The sequence below is a fragment of the Orycteropus afer genome, unplaced genomic scaffold (assembly GCF_000298275.1).
Source record: "Orycteropus afer afer isolate SDZICR_OR568_19922 unplaced genomic scaffold, OryAfe1.0 scaffold00428, whole genome shotgun sequence".
NCBI classification, from domain to species: domain Eukaryota; kingdom Metazoa; phylum Chordata; class Mammalia; order Tubulidentata; family Orycteropodidae; genus Orycteropus; species Orycteropus afer.
The window spans coordinates 2008365-2028699 of NW_006922015.1; the positions used below are offsets into that span (position 1 = coordinate 2008365).

At 36.7% G+C, this 20335-nt stretch overlaps 1 protein-coding gene across 1 annotated transcript in view; it reads right to left on the reverse strand.

The window, feature by feature from the left end:
- Positions 1-1584: 1584 nt before the first annotated feature.
- HBS1L (HBS1 like translational GTPase) overlaps positions 1585-20335 on the reverse strand; it is a 95269-nt gene continuing 76518 nt past the window's right edge. Inside the window, exons 13-17 of the mRNA XM_007954043.2 lie at positions 16452-16556; positions 14007-14097; positions 13477-13585; positions 4926-5026; positions 1585-1738 (exon numbers count right to left, since the gene is read on the reverse strand). Coding sequence (XP_007952234.2) covers positions 1585-1738; positions 4926-5026; positions 13477-13585; positions 14007-14097; positions 16452-16556 — 560 coding nt within the window. The remainder of the gene's footprint in view (positions 1739-4925; positions 5027-13476; positions 13586-14006; positions 14098-16451; positions 16557-20335) is intronic.

The window sequence follows — 20335 nt, forward strand, 5'->3', positions numbered from 1 at the left end:
TGCTCAAACTAAGACATTTTATTATAGGCTTTTACATCTTAAATAGTATTTTGGTTCACAAAGGAACAGCTTCCACTAATTCCAAATTAAGATCTCAAAAGTCTATTTGTTACATTCTTATGCACAACACAAAAGAGGTTAAATATTAACTACCTCAACAATCTAATTTAGTTACTTCTCCTTAAAAAGTATGCAATAAAATTGAAAATCAAAAAGAAAATTGTAAACACTTTGTGGTTTGGCTAAAGTAGAGCTCATTTCATGATGATTCAATATCTTCTAATACTTCTGATAGCTTTCATACATCTTATCAAGGTAAATCCATTCACTACAATTTCAAAGGGAAGTTTTTTGTTTTTTAAATCGAAGCGCACTATTGGCTTTTCTTTGCAGATGGCAGCTTAAAATTTCTGCAGGAGTGACTATTAATACTTCTTTGAAACTGGTTATAGCTTTACTTTTTTCTCACTTGAAAAATATCAATTGCACATTGTTCCTTTAACTGGGTTCTTTAGAAATAGAGGTTAGCTGTTTCATTGCATCTGTCACAGGATAGAAATTCTGAACCATCATTCTTTTATCTGTAAAGAAAACAACAACAAAAAAAATTGCTATAATTTAATCAATCATATTATTAAAAACAGTAACAAAAGGAAAATGACAGTAAACTATTATATCAGAAAAAAAAATTTTTCCCTTCTAACTCTCTCCCTTCTTTAGTCATATTAGTTCTATATTTAATATAATCTCTCCATTATTTTCCACAGGGATTTTCTTATTTTTACAATGAATTTTTATAGCAAATTCCTTATCACATTAAACTTGATGTGAGGACAACAATGTATTACTAATGTGTACTGAAAGCATCATATGCACCAATTCCTGGCATTTACAGAAGTGTCTTTTGTGGATCTTTTCACTTCCTGACGACTCTCAGAGGTCTTTGCTGTTGTCAGTTGCTAAAGAGTCAATTCCGACACATGGCAACCCCAAGTGGATTAGATTATCGTATTTTTACAGATGAATAAATTTAAGGAGAGATTTTATACTTGTGCTGCTAGTATTGGTGGAGGAAGATCACAAACTTGAGATAGTTCAGTTCCAAAATCTTTTCTCTTCATTTGTACCCTACAGTGTCCTCCCCCTGTATTTTATGTAAATGATGTACATGAAGTTTCTTAGTGCTTTAGAAACTTAAAAATAAAATTTTACATGATACATATGTAATTGAATTTTGATTCAACAGTCTGCACTCAAAGTATACATCCAATTAAATGGAAAAAGTTTTACAAAAACAATCATAAAGTAATGAAATCCCTCTAGTGATATAGTTAAGATTCACATTGATCAGGGCCCCGTGTGTGCCAAAGCAGAACTATGCTCCATAAGGTTTTCAATGGCTGCTTTTTCAAAAATAGATTGGCAGGCCTTCCTTCTAAGGTGCCTAAGTGGACCTGAACTTCCAACTTTTTGTTAGCAGCAAGCACATTAACTGTTTGCATTGTGCCCAGGGGCCTTAGTAATCATCATTAGAAGATGGAGGGGAATAAAGGCATCATAACCAAGGACACACAATTAGTTACTTCAGAATACCTCGGTGACCACACCAGCAGCTATGGTGGAACCACTGTAGCGCAGCATGAACCGCCCCAGCTCTTTGAAGTCTTTGTATAGCTCAAGAGCAATTGGTCTTTGTGTCTGCAGCTCTACCAATGCATTCTGGCCTTTAGTCAACAACCTATCAAAAAGGAAACAAAACAGATATGCAATAGAGGTGACTAAATAAATGTAGAAACTATAACTTGAAAAGGAAATATTTCACATTCAATAAATCAACACAGTCTTTTAAAATCTAAAAAGGGGGTAAAAAATTAAATGTATAGATATGCCTTTGAGTGGATTTACCCTTCATTTCATTTCCAGAAAGTTTAACTTCATTCAGCATAATCAAGAATCTATTATGTACCTAAACTAGAATGAAGGGGAAGGGCCACATGGTGCTGGTACAAAATAAGAGAAAATGTCTAAGTTACAAATGAAGTCACAAGGAACAGGGACAGGGAAAGCTAACACAAGAATATATAAAATGATCATCACTGAGCTAGGAATTTATAGCAGAAACAGGAAGGGAAAAATTAGGATTAGCTGAATGAAATAAGAGGCATAATTCTGGACTTAGGAAAACATTAGCTAGTTCATACATCTTTTTTGTTAGTGCTTTGAATACAACTCTATCCCTTGAAGGACCACTATAACCTAAAATGCTCAAGCCTCCTCCTGACCAATGCTTTCCAGTTCATTCCTTTATTTGTAGATCTTTGCTAAGAAATTGAGAAGTTAACTAATTTAAAAAAATAGCCATAAATTTAATCCTAGTAATGGATTACATGCATTTTAAAGAGAGGAATACAACATCCTATGTCTTCTCAAGTAAAATTCTAGTTGGTGAACATGTATATTAGGAAGTTATTTTTAAAGAAGATAATAATCTCCTGGTACCAAATGTTGTTGTTGTTGTTATGTGCCGTCGAGTCAGACCTGACTCATAGTGACCCCTCCTTGGGTTTCCGAGGCAGCATCACTGCGGAAGTAGATTGCCCCATCTTCCTTCCGAGGAGTGGCTGGTGGGTTTGAACCGCCAGCCTTCTGGTTAGCAGTCAAGTGCCTTAGCCACTATGCTACCAGAGCTCCCTGGTACCAAATAAGTTACTTTAAATTCCTAACTCTCTCACTTGCTCTCAGTCTCAGACACACACACACACACACACACACAGACAGAGAGAGAGAGAGAGAGAGAGAGCCACAGGAACAGTGGTTCTATAACAGGTTCAGGGCAAAAATTATTTAAGGAGATTTTTCAAAATATGTTTGTTGAAAATAAAGGGGGATGGGGCATGGGCCAGATTATAAAGGGATTCCTGCAAACAAGCAAACAAAGAACACAAGACCCTGTGCATGAGCACCCCCCAGACTTACTGAAAGAGAGTATCTGGACATAAAACCCAAAAAGAGCATTATGAAAATGTTCTACAATTTATTTTAATGTGCTCTCAAAGGATAGAGAAGAATAACTTAACTGTAAACGTCCCTTTAAGGGATAGATAGCTGATGTCTTATAGGTTTCTAAAAAAATACATCAAAATTCCTAAATACTAGATTTGGAAAGATAGCATCTAATGAATTCAAATTTACCCTTAATTTCATTTCTAGTAAGTTCAACTTCATTCAGCATAATCGAGTCTATTGTGTGCCTAAACTGGAATGAAGGGGCAGGGCCAAATGGTACTGGTACAAAGTAACAGGAAATGTCTAAGTTAAAATTAAGTCACAAGGAAGAGGGACAGGGAAAGCAAACAGGAGGGTACATAAAACGATTGTTCCTGAGCATAAACAGAAAGGGAAGAATCAGGATTAGAGATGATGAGCTAAAATGCAGACTGAGAATTCTGCAAATCAACTGTCTAGGTCAAGCAACCTGGCTTCTGCTCCCCAAAATAAAACAATGTGAACAACTCGACTGGGCTAGAATCCTGGCTGTGCTTTGTGTTAGCTTGTGACCTTGACAAGGATCGGCAATCTCTCTCAGCCTCAATTTCCTCATCTGAAAAATGACAAAAAATAATATTATCTGCTTCATATATGGCTGCTGAGAACATAAACCAAACGAAAGAATCAAGAGCAGAGCAGAGAATGGTCTTCGAGACACATTAGTTCTGTGTCACATTTCTCAGAACATCATGGCAAAAACTCATCCCAGAAGCTAAAGACTCGGGTTAAAAATAAAGAACCATCTTCAAGAAAAAAATAAAGTAGCCCTTTCTTCCTAATTAAAGGAGAAACAGGTTTAGAGCAGTGCGAAGACTGTCTCTTCCACTTGCAGCCAACCCATGAACCCACTAACCACTTCTGGGCCTCTGACACAGGTGCAAAAGATGGGGAACAACCAAAGACTGAAAAAAGGGGATTTCTGGGTGGGATTCCCCACAGGGTTGAAGTGAGGAAAACCCCATAGCTGAAGCAGCTAAGCTAAACTGTGATTAATCTTTAGCTGAATTGGGGTAACAAACCTGTATTTTGTAACATTCATCTCTAGTCGTACTTTGTTTTTATTTAGAGAACTTAGTTTCTCAAGAAGCACTTCCTTTAAAAAAAACACCCCAGATCTTGTCTTATCCAAAGGGGAACTGTGCACACTTATACCCACTGCCATCAAGTCGATTTTGACTCATAGTGGCCCCCATTGGGTTTCTGAGGCTGTAAATCTTTATGCGAGTAAAGTGCCTCATCTTCCTCCTGTGGAGCAGCTGGTAGGTTTGAACCAGTGACCTACTGGTTAGCAGTCAAATGCCTTTCCCACTCCGCCACCAGAGCTCTTTATAAATGGCATTCAGAGGTGGCCAAAATAGTGGAGGTGATCACGTTAGCTCAAGGCTCCAAGTGGACTTTGAGCACAAAGAAAACTACCTTTCAGATGGGGGTAAAGTAGGGAATACAGAGTATGTAAATCATTCTCTTCCTAGGGTTGTTCTTAGCACAGGGAATGATTGTCATTGAGGAAATAACAAGCTGAGAAAAGCCCTCAGCTGAAATTTAGAAGTACTGGTTAGGCATAATTCAAATCAACTTAAAAATCAGAACTGGTTTTTCAAATGTCCCCTTTTTTACATCTAGGACTTGATATATATACATATAAATTGATACTTAAACTTTTACTTACAATTCACACCCCTATCCTCACATAATAAATACATCTAGCATTCATATTTAAACAGGAGCTGACATATTTCTATTTGTTTTAATCCAGTCTTTGGACAAAAATGATTTCTGGAACAAGTAAAAACAAATTTACATACCACAAAGAGAAATACTAAACAAATGGGAAATTTGCAACAGACAATTTATTATTTCTATATTAGAACACTCACTTAGGCTTTTTCTTTGTGACTTCACCTGTGTTTTTGTTCAAGATGCTAATCAATCTTTTAATAACAGCAGGTTCACTGACAGTTTGGTAGTGTAACAGCACCTAAAACAAAAAAATTATTAGCACTAAAAATCTCCTGCCCTTTATTTTGGAAATTACACTGAATTATATTAATTGTATTCAACTCAGCACTGCTGCTCAGAGTCTTCCAGGATCTCAAGTTGCTTCCTCTAAATCACTCTAACATTACTTAACTTACGAAGTGATAAAGGTTACGGAAGGCAGGCCAGATTTCCACACTACCACTTAATATGTAAACTTTACTAAATTTCTTAATTTAGGTTCTTAAAACCTTCCTCTCAGTCTCTTTCTTTTGTAAAAGGTGGAGGATAACAACATACTAGGGTTTTGTAAAGATTAAGAACAATTATTGTTATTATTAGTATTACAGAGTAGGAAGAAAAGAACCTAGGATTGAACCCCAAACCTTTCACTTTATACTCTCTGTACCTCCATTTCCTCAGTTATAAAATAAATAAGCCTTATGGGACTGTGATAAGAATCAAACAGAGTCAGTCTGACACCGTGCCTGACAGAGTAGGTGCTCAAGAAATGTGAATCGTTTCCTCATAGAACTGAAGGCAGAAGCACCATGTCATAGTCAATAGCCACTAATACATTCATTTTTGGAAAACAATATTAGAACAAAGGTAAAGCAATGTGATGTGATTTACATGTAACTGATTTTATAAGAGAGGTTATATAGGCTTTGAGGTCAGACAGCTGGGTTCAAATCCTAACTCATCACCTTCTAACTGTGTGGTTTGGCTCAAATTCTCTGACAACCCTGTACCACCAACAACCCAGCCTCAGGTTCCTTATCAGTAAAAATGAGGAAAATCAGATAATGTGATTTTAAAGTGTACTAGCTTTTTGTTTTGTTTTGTTTTTTGGATGACCTTATGTATTAACTATTATTAATCGATGTTTTGTTAAGGAAATTTACTATCAAAGAGGTTACATAATGGTCATGGTAACATGTGCCAAGGTTAAATTTTACACTTAGATATATAATACTTATAAACTCTAAGCTATCTCCACTAGAACTTACCAAGGGGCCTAAGGAACTCACATAGATGGAATCGCTCATGAAAGAGAAAACTGAGGTTTTGAGAAATCTAAATCCAAATCAGAATACACTGTTGTTGCTGGGTGCCATCGAGTTGGTAACAGAACAAAAATACTGCCTGGTCCTGCATCCCCTCACAATCATTGCTCCGTTTGAGCCCACTGTTGCAGCCACTGTGTCAATCCATCTCATTGAGGGTCTTTCTTTTTTCACTGACTGTCTACTTTACCAAGCATGATGTCCTTTCTCCAGGACTAAGGAGCATTCTGGTTGTACTTCTTCTAAGATTAATTTGTACCTCTGGCAGTCCATGGTATATTCAATATTCTTTGCCAATACCATAATTCAAATGCATCAATTGTTCTTTGGTCTTCCTTAGTCACTGTGCAGCTTTCTCACACATCTGAGGAGATTGAAATACCATGGCTTGGGTGGGTCAAGTACATCTTAGTCCTCAAAGTCACACCTTTATTGTTATTGTTATTTTTTTTTTTTTTAACACTTTAAAGGGGTCTTTTTTTTCAGCAGATTTGTCCATGCAATACATTGTTTGATTTTTGACTACTACTTCCATGGTCATTGATTGTTGATTCTAGTAAAATAAAATCCTTGACAACTTCAATATCTTCTGTTTATCAAGACGCTGCTTACTGGTCCAGCTGTAAGGACTTCTGTTCTCTTCACGCTGAGGTATAACCCAGACTGAAGGCTGTAGTCTTTGCTCTTCAAGACTTAAGTGCTTCAAGTACTCTTTGCTTTCAGCATAGCACAGGTTGTTAATAAGTCTTCATTCCTGATGTCACATTCTTCTTCATATAGTCCAGCTTCTTGGAATATATTGTTATTATTCAAATAAAAAATATGAAGTGTACAATATGTCTGTACGTGTAAGTGTCTACTGTTTAGATAAAGTCGAAAAACCGGATCTCTAGCAAAGGCCAACACTATCCAAGTTCAACTGGTCTGTAAATAGCAGTTTATGTTTTGTTTGAAGAAACACACTACTACTCTGGAATTTTCTGGCTAAAATAGTTTGCACACTCAGAAAACAGAAATGCAAGATTCACTATGGATGACAACTCTGAACTTTGGAGCTATCTAAATACGAAGGTAGGAAGTTATTCCTGTACCATCTTGTCAGTTCTATTTCTGTCAACTTCTCTCTTTCCCATTGTCACAAAGGTCCATGGCACTCTCTTCTCAACTAAAACACAAGCTCCTATCTGGTCTCTCTGCTACTACTCTTGTCCCTCTATAATCTTTCTTCATATAACTTATTCTTCAAACTGATTCCCAGACTGATTTTTTTTAAAATACAAATTTAATGCATTTCCTTGTTTTTAAAACCTTGGAAACGTCAGTTCCACAAGGCATCAAGACCCATGTCAACAGGACCTCTGCCTATCTCTCTAGCCTCATCTTTCTCCATCCTTCCTTGCATTCTATGGGCCAGACATATTGAACTTTCATTTTCTACACGCACCAATTTTCTAACCTTTAAGCTTTTACATGTGGTACGATGTCTGATTAGCACACGCTGCCATCACTGGTGTTTCAACTGTCTTAACTTCTACACATTCTACTCAACTTGCAGGTACTAATCTAGAATCACTTCCTGAAAGAAGCTGAATCCTTAATCTAAAATGGGTACACTCCTATGTCCCATAATCCCTCTCTACTTACCATTTCACTTTACTGTAACTACTAGTTAAACAGCCATCATCCTATATAGATTCTGTTAGAAAAGGCACTATGTATACCAGTGCTAGACATTTATCTGGCACTCAGTAAGTGTGAAATGACAGAAAGACACCCATAACACAAGGAGAAAACCAGTCAGAGTGGTCTTTTTTTTTAAAAAAGGGCTCATCTGAACTTGTAACACTCCATAAAGGTAAAACTAATTTCCTTTTTCAGTGGCATTTGATTGTTGTGAACTGGAAGGATTCCAAAAGAATTAACAACCAACTGTTATCTTAGGATAAAAATTACCACAATGCAAGGTAAAAGGATAAGAACCACTTCTGTGGATTCAGGTCTCAACATCAGTGTAATATAAATGTAACTCTAATTATTGAAGACACATCTCCCTCACAACACACAGGGAAGTAGGCAGGATTCCTTTTACTCAGCTTAGGGGTGAACTAAGGATCTGGGCTCCATGGCTTGCCAAATTCAAAAGAAAGGAGGCATGTGACCCTAACTAAATTTCTTCTAACTTTTGTGAGTAAAATGTGAATTCTGGGGTGAAATCAGGCAGTGATGAAAACGGAGTTGTGGCAACAGGGGAGAAGATTAGGTTTTATTTATCTTTCTATCTCCAAAGCATCTTACAAGTAGTAGCTCATTAAAAAAAAAAAAAAATAGTGAATCAGGGATGTATCATTTCACTATACTTATTAAAAATGCATGCTGATCAGGGAGGGACCATTAAAAAAAAAAAAAAAAATGTGTTGTAAACATGAATGAAAAAAATCTACATGCATAAAAATAGGAAGTGGTTATATATACAGTATGGCCCCCCTTATCCAAGGGGTTGAAGTTCAAAGACTCCCAGTAGGGGTTGTGAAAATGCATGGTATTGAGACTTAAAAACGCTGTTTTTTCTTATACATACATACCTCTGATAGTTTAATTTATAAATCAAGCACAGTGATAGATTAACAATATTAATAATAAAATAGAACAATTATTAAGTAAAATAAGGGTTACTCGTAGAAATGAAGGCAGAAGCACCATGTCATATTCAATAGCCATTAAATACATTCATTTTTGGAGAACAAGAATATTAGAAGAATAAAGGTAAGGCATTGTGTGATTTGATTTACATGTAATTGATCTTATAAGACAGGTTAGACAGGCTTTGAGGTCAGACAGCTGGGTTCACATCCTAACTTATCACCCTCTAACTGTGTGATTTGGGGCAAGTTCTCTGACAACCCAGTACCGTCAACATCCCAGCCTCAGGGTTCCTTATCAGTAAAAATGAAGAAAATCAGATAATGTGATTTTAAAATGTACCAGCAAATGGTGAACCTTCAGGTTTTTTTTTTTTTTCTTTTTTTGGATGACCTCATGTATTAACTATTACTAATCAATGCTTTGTTAAGGAAATTTACTATCAAAGAGGTTACATAATCGTCATGTAATATGTGCAAAGGCTGAATTTTACACTTGCCATACAACAGTCAATCTGATAACCAAGACAGTTACTAAGTCACTAAGGCTCAGACAGTGTATACAGCATGGATGTGCTGACAAAGGGATGCTTCACGTATGTCCCAGTGGAGCGGGATGGTGCAAGGTTTAATTGAGCTACTCAGAATGGTGTGTGATTTAAAACTATTTCCAGAATTTTCCATTTAATATTTTTGGACCACAGTTGACCACAGGTAACTGAAACTGCAGAAAGTCAAACCATGGATAACGGAGAACAATTGTATCTTATATTTTAATTCATGTGAATCAAACCAACCAAACCAATCAAAGCCACTGCCATCAAGTCAATTCTGACTCATAGTGACTCTACAGGATGGAGCAGAACCGCCTCATAGGGTTTCCAGGGCTGTAAATATTTACAGAGCCACACTGCCACATTGTTCTCCTGCAGTGTGGTTGGTGGGTTTGAACCACCGACCTTACAGTTAGTAGTTTCGCACTTAACCACTGTGCCATCAGAGCTCCCTGAACATAACTGAAGTCACCTATCATTCAAAGCAATCTGCAGCCTGGTGCAGTAGGAGGGGGAAAAAAAAAATCAATAGACTTCAGAGCAAAAAGTGCTGGGTATAAGAACTGACTCAACTTCTTGGTAGTCATATAATCACAACCTCGTAAGAATCTCTAATTTCTCTTCTTAAATAGGGACAAATATAATGCAGATCCATAAACCTTTAACTGGGGTTCAAAATCTCTAAAGATTAAAAGCATGAAGTTTTTTCCTAAATCTGTTATAATCTCTTTGGTAGCAAAACAAGATAGGAACTTAAGTGAGGTAATTCAGAGTCCTTATTTATCCCACTTTCTGTTGTACTGCAGAAATATTACTGTGTTTCATTACAGGGTGCCGCACTGTTCTCGGCTAGGGGTTTTGCACACGACTTACTACCTGTCTAAAATCCAGAAATACTTGAATTCTGAAACATACCAGCCTGAAGGGTTTCAGATAATAGTTAGGATTCTATACTTGATGTGGGGTTGTGAGAACCAAATTATCTAGTGTTTTACAAACTATAATGGGCTAAATAATGTTAGATGCCAAAATGAGTCAAATGATTATTTTCTTAAAACCTGTAGGTAAACCAATTTTAAAAATAACAGATAATACAAATCCATTGTTCTAGTTTTCCTCTTAAAAGTACAGTTTTTATCACAGAAATCAAAAGAAATTAGACTCTACTTATGCCATATTAAAACTCTGTCCCCAAATAGCAAAATTTTCATTGCTTAAGAAGTCTTCCCTTGGTTTACAAAAAAAAAAAAAAATCAAGCTATTTCCCATAGAGAGTGGTCTTTGAATTGAACGACAAAATTTAACCTTCTTTTCTAAAACAAATTTCATCCTGGTGTTTGTGAATCAATATAATCAGGTGGAATCTCATAAAAGCTGTACTGAAAAACTTTCAATTCATAGTTATTTTTAAGAAAGTACAGTACACAGGAAGACAAGTATTACTATTCAAAGTAACTACTGACTTCTTGACCTCTCTACCTCTACTTTGGCAAATATTATTGTTGCATGAGTAAAAACATCCAGTAACCAACCTCTCCGCCTTCTCCCTCGTAGGATATATTGCTTTCTAAGAATGAGTTCTGTTTACCCATAAGCAATTAACTCGTAGTTACCTGACCAACAATGCATGAATTTGGAATATTTAAAAATTAAATATTTTCTTGAAGGACATTATGCTGAGTGAAATAAGTCAATCACAGAAGGACAAATATTGTATTAGTTCATTACTGTAAAAAGTCAAGGAAAGGTTTGTATGTGGAAGGAAACTCTTTGTTGGTTACCAGGGGTGAGAGGGGAGGGGAGAACACACTGCAAAAATAAATAAATAAAAATTTAATATTTTCAACTATTAACAAGTTACAAATGTCCAGTTTACATACAACTGGTAGTTATAAACCAAGTCCCCATAAAGCCTATTACATTAAAAATTCAGGATCTATACAATGGTTCATTAACAAATGCTACTTTGTGATGTGCATCAAAATACTATTAATTACTATTACTGTTTGATTATGCAAAAGATATTTTAGTGTACCTAGAAATCCTTCTTTAAGGTTTGTTAAGCATAGAAGTGTACACTATATTCTGTACACTAAGCAAACATTTGACTAAATGATGTTAGATAGGAATTGTACCTTAACTGTTCCAACTTATGTACAAATTCAACTTACAGACTTAGGAATGGAACTCATTTGCAATCCAGGGACAGTTAACAATTTTTTTTGGACAGGGGCTTTTATTCCTTTTTTAACTTATAGGAGAAATGGAATAAAATTGTAAAAGTACTTAAAATATATCTTACAAATACAATTGAAATGTAACCAAATTTATATAACAAATAGTTACAAAGAATTATAAGCAAACTAAATGTTTATTACTTAATTTCAAATATAGGCATATAAGTATAAAATTAGTTTAAATTAGCTAAACATACTTATTCTCAAATCTAAAACACTACCACTAACCTGAGAAAGTTTAAAGGTCAAATATTACTATTACTGTCATATTTTTATCTCAAAGACACATCAAATGGTGAAAATGATCCATTTACAATCCCAAAGGTAAAGCACGTAAGCTCACATTTTTTTTTATTGTTGTGCAGTATCTATACTAAATGAGCTGATCAGAAAAAAAGAATGTCACCGGCTGATCAGCTAACTAACAGAAATAAGGTACTGTTCTGGTTACCTAGTGCTAGTCTGACAGGAATATACCACAAATGGGATGTTCTTAACAAACAGGAGTTTAGTCTTTTACAGTTTGGAGGCTTTAAGTCCAAGTTCAAAGTGCCAAGCTCTAGGGGCTAGGTGAAAGCCTCTCAGCCTTGGGCTGCAGCTCTGCCTCCAACTCCCGGCCCACTGAAGCTAGCAGACAGCTGCTGCCTGCTGAGGCTGCTAAGTCCAAGGTTGATAAGTAAAAAGGCACAGCCCTGATGTTACCAAACCACATGGCAGGCCATTAATTTAAGTCCATTGTAAGTCCCCAGGTCAGCAGAGCATGGCAGGCTGCTGAACAACGACATGGCTACATGCAGGGTCCAAGCATTCCATAAGCTAGAGACCATTCCTAAAGGTGCTTCTTATATACGGGAAGCAGACCACATACCCAAAGCAGCTACTCAGCTGCTTGTGGTAGATCCTACCATGGAGCTGATTGCCAGTCTCATCATGGGGAATAACTACCATCAGCTGCCCAGCCATTCAACCAGGCCCAGCCAAGTTGACACACAAACATAACCACCACAGGTACCAAACTATAAAGAAATATAGTTCCAAATGTATGAAAAAAATTACATATAAAATAATGCTTGCTATTCACAAGTCATATCTTTCCTGAATAAGTAACATGAATGATAGTGTAAGATCCTCCTCTCCCCACACAATGTACATGTTAAAATGACACTGGTTAATGATGACCTGCGACCAGCCTCACAGTACACAAGGTCTGAAGGTGCTTCCTGCACCCAATTAAGGTTTCTGCTGTGTGGAGAAGCCCAGGATACACTCAAAAATACTAATGGGTGGATAATATGGACATATGAAAAGATAGGGAAATCTAAACAGTAACATGGATTCTGCATTTATAGAACATTCTTATTTTTGTGTTCCCCAAAATTTTCTGTAACAATGTACTATTTTTATAATCAGAAAAATTACACATAAGTATTATTAAGCAAACCAAACCAGGAAGACTCAATCTAAGAAGATGAAACGAAAACCAAACACACTGCCGTCAAGTCGGACCCGACTCATAGCAGCCCCTCCTTAGTTTCCGAGGCGGTATCACTACAGAAGTACATTGCCCAACCTTCCTTCTGAGGAGTGGCTGATGGGTTTGAACCACAAGCCTTCTAGTTAGCAGTCAAATGCCTTAGGCACTATGCCACCAGAAGATGAGTTAAATATTTATTTCTCATTTCCCCTAGATGAATTTTATTATCATCAGCCTCTATCCTATTGATTATGAAATATCTTCTCAATGCCTTTTTTTAAAAAAACTTCCTCAGGATAAAGGAACAAATAAAAGATAGTAATAATTTCCAAATTCTAATTTTATGTTTTTCTGGATTAAAGTAATAAGATAGTATTTGAAAATAACTATACCATTATTGCTTTTAAAGAAACTTACCATTTTTTAGGATAGTTACTCTGACTTTAAAAAACAGTAACAGTAAAGCATTCTGAAACTTACAGGAAATCCTTTAGTGACAGGAATCTCAATATTAAAAATGAGGATTCGGGCTCTGAAACGAGTACAAGCTTTAATGGGATCTTTGGGGCCACAAAATATACAGCCAACACTGTAACAAGGAAGAAAAAAAGGGGAAAGGTGGATGGGAAACATATTTAAAATTATACAATATGAAAATCTCTAAAACATTTATCAAGAAACTAAAAAAATTAAGTAACTTAAAGATTTTTACTAAATGCTTCCTTCTAGGCTAGAAAAAGCATGATTTATACCTTTAACCACCCATCACTTTTCACACTGCAGATTGTACTTAAAAAACATGACGAGTACTAGTGCTGACTTGTATTAATTTCAATCCTAAGTAGATTTGGTTTTTCTTATCATTCCTATACTTCCACTGGTGTTTGTGTTTGACCATATAAGATTAAAATTAATACTAATTGCTTCATATGAGTTAGTGATTGCACGTCTCTATGTTTGGTGGTTCTATATCCAAATCAACGGTCGCTTAAACTCATTTTTGCACTTACTTGATTTTGATGATATCCATCCCAACCAACGTGAGACTAACATGATCTCCTGCTGCCGCCCAATCGACAGGTTCATCGTGCAGGGTGATTCCTGGAAATGAGTAAGAACCAAAGCATACAGTGAAAACACTTCAATGTTAAACCATAACAACCAAGAGTTTGGCTGAGTTGTGCTTCATCAGTCACTACTCATCATTTTCAGTATGAATGAATTGAGAGTGAGAAGTTAACTGTGAACACTGAGGAAGCACATTTCCTCTAGACTTAACTCTTCTAGAACTCCACCCTAAACATAAAGTGACTTATATTTTGCCCTTAAATGGCTGATTTCTGCTTATTTAACCAAGAATTTTATACTCATTTACTCAAGTGATACATTCATTTTTTTAAAAAACACTGCTGTTGAGTCAATTACTATTCATAGTAACCCCATAGGACAGAGTTGAACTGCCCCATGGGGTTTCCAAGGCTGCAAATCTTTATGGAAGCAGCCTGCCATATCTTTCTCCCATGGAGCTGCTGGTGGATTCATACTGCCAATGTTTTCATTAATAGCCGAGAGCTTAATCATTTTGCCACCAGGTCCTTAAGTTCATTAAAAAGGTCCTATTATGAATGGATGTAGACTTAATAGTAAAACAATTCAAATTATTTTTAATGCCATAAAATATAGGACTGGAGAAGATACCTAATAATATTTTTTCTCTTGAGCTTTGCTTTTAATTAGATACCACCTTAACTATAGCCTGCATTCTCCAAGTATCGTCCATGGGGAACATGCTCAATCAGTATTTCAGACGGTTCTCATAAATCCCCTCAACTATTCCTGGCTCAAAGAGAATTCTTCCCAGAAAGAGATCTGAGAACTGATAATTGGTTTATGAAAAGTGGTATTTTTAAGAAAATACTGAGAATGAAACTTAATTTGAAAATGCTTCCAGGTGTTGCATACACCTATTCTATCTAGAGATAGTCTCAGAGAGGTATTCCAAAGGGCAATACTCAGTCACTCCATTGAAAAGCTCTAAAAAGAGATTCATGTTTTCTGAATCTCTGGGCAAACTTACGGCAAAGTGTCCTTTCTACTGAAACTCAGGCCTTTTGATCAAGACAGTGTGTAGGCCATTCACTGTGCAACAGTTCTTAATTAACATGATTTTAGTAAATTATAATCTACCTATAGCATTCTGAAGATACTCTTTTTTCCCATGCAGCATACTCTTAAAGGACAGTTTAGGAGTTCAAGGAGAGTTTGCAGAGCTCTGGGAGTGAAGATGCTGGAGAGCCCGAGGGAGCTGATGTGAAAGATCTGATAAACCACATCTGATAAATCACAATTTCTTAAAAAAGAAAATCTTACTTTCAAAGTAGCTTGCTAACAAATAAATTAGTATTTCAAAAAGTACTGCAGCTTTTGATCATCTTAAAAACCAAAAACAGAGATCTACATTGGCAACTGTTTCCTGATTCATCTTCTAATTTAGGTTACATTATGTCACCTAAGCAGATATTTACGAATTTCTCATCATCTTAAGGAATCTGCTTTAAAAATGAGTAAATTAATTCAACCTGAATGTACAATGAAATGTATAAACTAGTCAGGTACAAATCTGAATATGAACTATAAATTTAAAATCACAGAAGGAAAAATACTGAAAGAAAAAAAAAAAACATTCTCAATAGGTCATACTTTAACTTAAAATTGCTATAAATAATATTCCTTTATAGGATAAAACAGATCTTCAGTTATGGATTGAAGTCAAAGGCTCAACTTTAAACTAGATCAAGTAAGTATGGAATTATAAACTTTCAATCAGAATGTTTATATGTGAAGTCAAATGACTGGAAGATACAAATGGTGGTCAGCCATTATGAAAGGATGCACGTTAAGTCAATGTGCAAAAGCAAGGGCTGTGGTACCTTCTGCTAGTTTAATTTCTCTTTTCAACATTAGGTTTTTTGCATTTGCATCATATTTACATACGTACATCCTTCTGTAAAATATTTTCTTGGTATAAACATGATCAAAGCTGTTAACTTGTAATAATTCTGAAATACACATTGCAAAACAACAGATGGAAGCAGTCTGCTTTGGTAACAACTGCTCAGTGTCAGGCTAGGTTTAGATTTATTTTCTGCTACACATTAAGATTTTAAATGTTTCTGTCAGGTGTCTATACATTTGATTAAACCCTAACCAGACTTCTTGAATCAATGTCAAAAAATAAAATGTTACCACAATTAGAATATTATATTTACTTATCTACACACATAGTCACAAGAGAGAAAAATCGTTTTAATGTTTTCACATTTTTATCTTCAACAGCTAGTATCATTTTGACAGTCAGTTACAATTTCAGTAAGAGTTAATAACTAAACTACTTAAAATAATCTGCTGTCTTAACTAAAAGGTTTGTTGGCAAAAAGAGTCTGGTGGAAGCATACCTTTTGCAGTACAAGTTTCATTAGGAGGCATTGCTAGTAGTCGGTCACCAGTCTGGATATAACCAGCTTCAATTTTGCCAGTTACACAAAATCCAGATCCTTGATCTACGAGACATGCAAAATCTCATAAAGATTCATACAGCAACATTATCTGATGATGAATACTCTCTTAGTTACATTTCATTCACTGGTATTTATGTATTTGTAGTTCAACGGACATTAAACAGGGACCATTTCCTAATTTGGAACACATCTGTTAAGTATGGCAAATCATATTCTATTCTTGCTAAGATTTTCTTGAAAATGAAAATATTCATATTACAATAAGTGGGGATTCATTCCTTTCTTCAATATTTACTTGAGGGCTTACTGAGTACCAGATATTGTGGACAGAGAAATGAAACCATGTATCTTTCTCTTTAAGGAGTTTACACTAGTGAAGAGAAATACAAAAGCAATTACATTGTACTGGCACCTGCTATTTATAACAGGAAATGGAAACACAGGAAAAAGGGCAGGAACAATCATGATGAGGGAATGATTACACTTGAACTGAGCACTCTGAAGGAAAAGGAGCAAGGGGTCGCTGGTGGTTTGTGTGTATGGGTAGGAGAAAGACACTGCTGAGCCAAGAAACTGCATGTCATAACTGAATGTGGTCTATGCTAAGAGTCAGTGGCAATTTATATGATGGGACCATATGGGATACTATGAAAAGGCAAGTCATGAGACTATAGAGATAGCCAAGGGGTGAATCAGAAAGCAGCCCATAAATTACACTAGGAGTTTGAATTTTATCCTTCTGTTAAGTAACGGAAGCTAGTAGAGAACTGTGAACAGAGAAGTGACATGATTGTATTTCTATGTTTGAGCGAAGTGAAGGTTGATTGATTGAAATGGACACACACTAATGCAAAAAATGAATTAATTGATTTAGGAATAAGCAATAAGATGTTCAGAGCGATGAGGTGAGCGGGATAATGATATGGTCAGTTTAGAGTGATGATGATAAAAAGAGAGAAATCTGAGAGGATGATGCCCTTAACTGTGAGACAGGAAATTAGAGAACAAGGCCTTGTGTTTTCAAGCCCTAAAGGTGGGGAAGATGTACCCCAGAGGCACCTTCACACAGAATGGTACTCCAGGAGCACACCTGAAGGGATGTACAAGAGCAGCTAGACAGGTGTGTCTGGAGAATGGCAGGACAGGTTTGGGATGGAGATACAGATTTGGGAAGCTTTAAGATGTAAGAGGTAGATGAACTCTCAAATGTCCATAAGGAGCCTGTGGAGTAAGAAGAGGCCTGAGGGAATACCAAGTAAGTACAGAGAAAGAGACGCCCACAGAGAAGACAAAGAGGTCAGAGAGGGACAGGTTTGCAGGAGAAAGTGGGTCACAGGAACCAAGGGACAAAAGTTTCAGGGTGAGTATGGCTAGCAGCATCAGAAGTAATGCTGGGAGCAAGTGAGACAGAACTGAAAAGTGGGTACTGACTTTGGCCAACCAAGAAGTCATTTAGTGACCTCAGTGGGCACACTGAGAGGAGAAGCAGAAACCAGGAAGCAGATCAAAGAGAGAATGGGAAGTGAGAAAGTAGTTGGCAAGTACCGCGAAAAGCAAATCATGCTTCTCTTGTATTTTAAGCAGATAATAGGCATTTTGGAAACCCTAATGGCATTTACTCTACTAGAATGCTTGAAGCTAATAATAAAAATACACTTTAATTTAACTGCACCTTCATTCATTCATCTATATTCATTTATTAAGTGGGTACTATATGTCAGATAGGAGCTCTGGTGTCATAGTACCTAAGGCACTTGACTGCTAACTACAAGGCTGATGGTTCAAACCCACCAGCAATTCCTTGGAAGGAAGGTTGGGCAATCTACTTCCGTAGTGATACTGCCTTGGAAACCCAAGGAGGGGTCGCTATGAGTTGGATCTAATTTGATGGCATTGAGGTTTTTTTTTTTTTTTTTTTTTGTGGTATGTCAAATACTGGCCTAGGTCCTCCAGATACAGATACGGAAGAGCCAGCACCTGCTCCTAAGGAGTCATAATCTAAGTGTGATAAGGAGACAGCACAGAAACATTTATAACACTGTGTGCAAAAAACAATGATAGAGGGTAGAGTACCCCCAAAACACCTTAGAGTATGTATGTGAGTGAGTGTGATGCTATCCACTTACTGCCTCTCAGTTCCAAATCCACCTTTCACTGCCTGCTCTGTGACAATGGAGATGGACTCTGTAAAAATTTCTTTTTTGCCAGTGGACATGATAAACTCTCCGTCCCTCTGAGGGACACTGGAGGAGGAAGGGGTTCCTCTCCTGCTTCCAATGTGTTTCTCTCACAAAGTTCTTACAGGGCTTGGCTCCAGCAGTGACCTATGATCAGCAGTTCATGCAGCCTCCTTGTGGGCACCTTCCATTGGCAACCCCTCAGGTGACTCTGCAGCCTCTGAAAATGTCTCCATCATTCAGTGAATGATGGCAATGCCCTCTCCAACAAGGCCTAGGTATAACCCCAGGGAAGGCAAAGAGGTCTTCCTTCTCCTTGGGTATTCTATGCCTATCAGAAGAGTGAAGCTGTTCCCCATATATGCTATTCACTAGTTCTCCTTACTCCTGAGGAGTAATTGCCTATTATTCTAATCTCCTATTAATAATTCTGAAATTAAGCTTTCCCTATTCAAATTACTATATAGCTGCTATTTCCTGGTTAGACTCTGATAACAGTGGGTAATGTCAGTCAAGTTGAGTCACAGAAGTGTCCCTTTAGCTGAGTTTTAAGGAATACAGAAGCTTCATCAGGAAGGATACTAGGTATGTGTATGGATGTATGTATGATGGAGATGAGACACATTCAGTTTTGTCTACTTCTAAAACTAGAATGTTTTTTTATTTAGAGGGGAAAAAAAAAAAAACCTCCAAAGGAAAAAACAATCAGAAGAACAGAATGTTCTCTTTAAAATACATGGTACCTTAGCAGTCACATTCTCTACGACCACATGTCAGAGCCAGTCACATTCGAGTACGTTGTAAGCTGTGGAATTCACTACTCCCCAAAGCAGCTCATTCCCCTTTTAGACGCCTCCACTTATTAGAGGGCACTTCCTTGTATTAAAATGAAATCTTGTTTCCTCAACTTTACTCACAGTCACCCATCTCTTTTCTGGAACAATACAAAATATATCCATATCCTGCCTACTTTCAGCTTCTCAAATCAGGTAAGGCAGTTATGTTGCTTCTCTCTTTCTATGCTTAAAAAGCAACCTCCTTCCTCCTCACCCAGACTAAAGTAAACTCAGAGATAAGAGTTTTTATGCTTTTCTGTAGGACTAACAATAAAAGAACACTGTCATAATTATATTAAAATGGCAACCTTAAAGTAGAAGTTAAGGTATTGTTATAGACAGAAACAATGCTAGTAGTGAACAGTTCAATATTAGGAAGTGGTAACAATTATGTATGTGTATGTCCCTAAAAAAAAGATTTCAAAATGCATAAAGTAAAGAGTGATAGACTGACAAGGAGAAATAGACTTCTATATCCCACAGCGGTACAATAACAGGAAACAAATTTACTTACTTGCTTTGAGCAACTGGAGAATAGATGGAAACAACTGTTTTCAGACAATGGACAACTACCCCTGAGATACGGGAACTGAACAAGGGGAGCCCTACAATCACCTAGCTTTCTGTCTAGAGGGACATTCTGGACCATAGTGTAAGGAAGAGGATCCCAAGCTGCGATTTGAGAATTCTAGGGCAATGGGAGAAAAGAACTATAGAAATCTGCAGTAGGGCTCCCCTGGGGTATTTAATGAATCCGAAGATACACATATGTATGGTGAAACCACACAAGGTCAGGCAAAGAGAAACC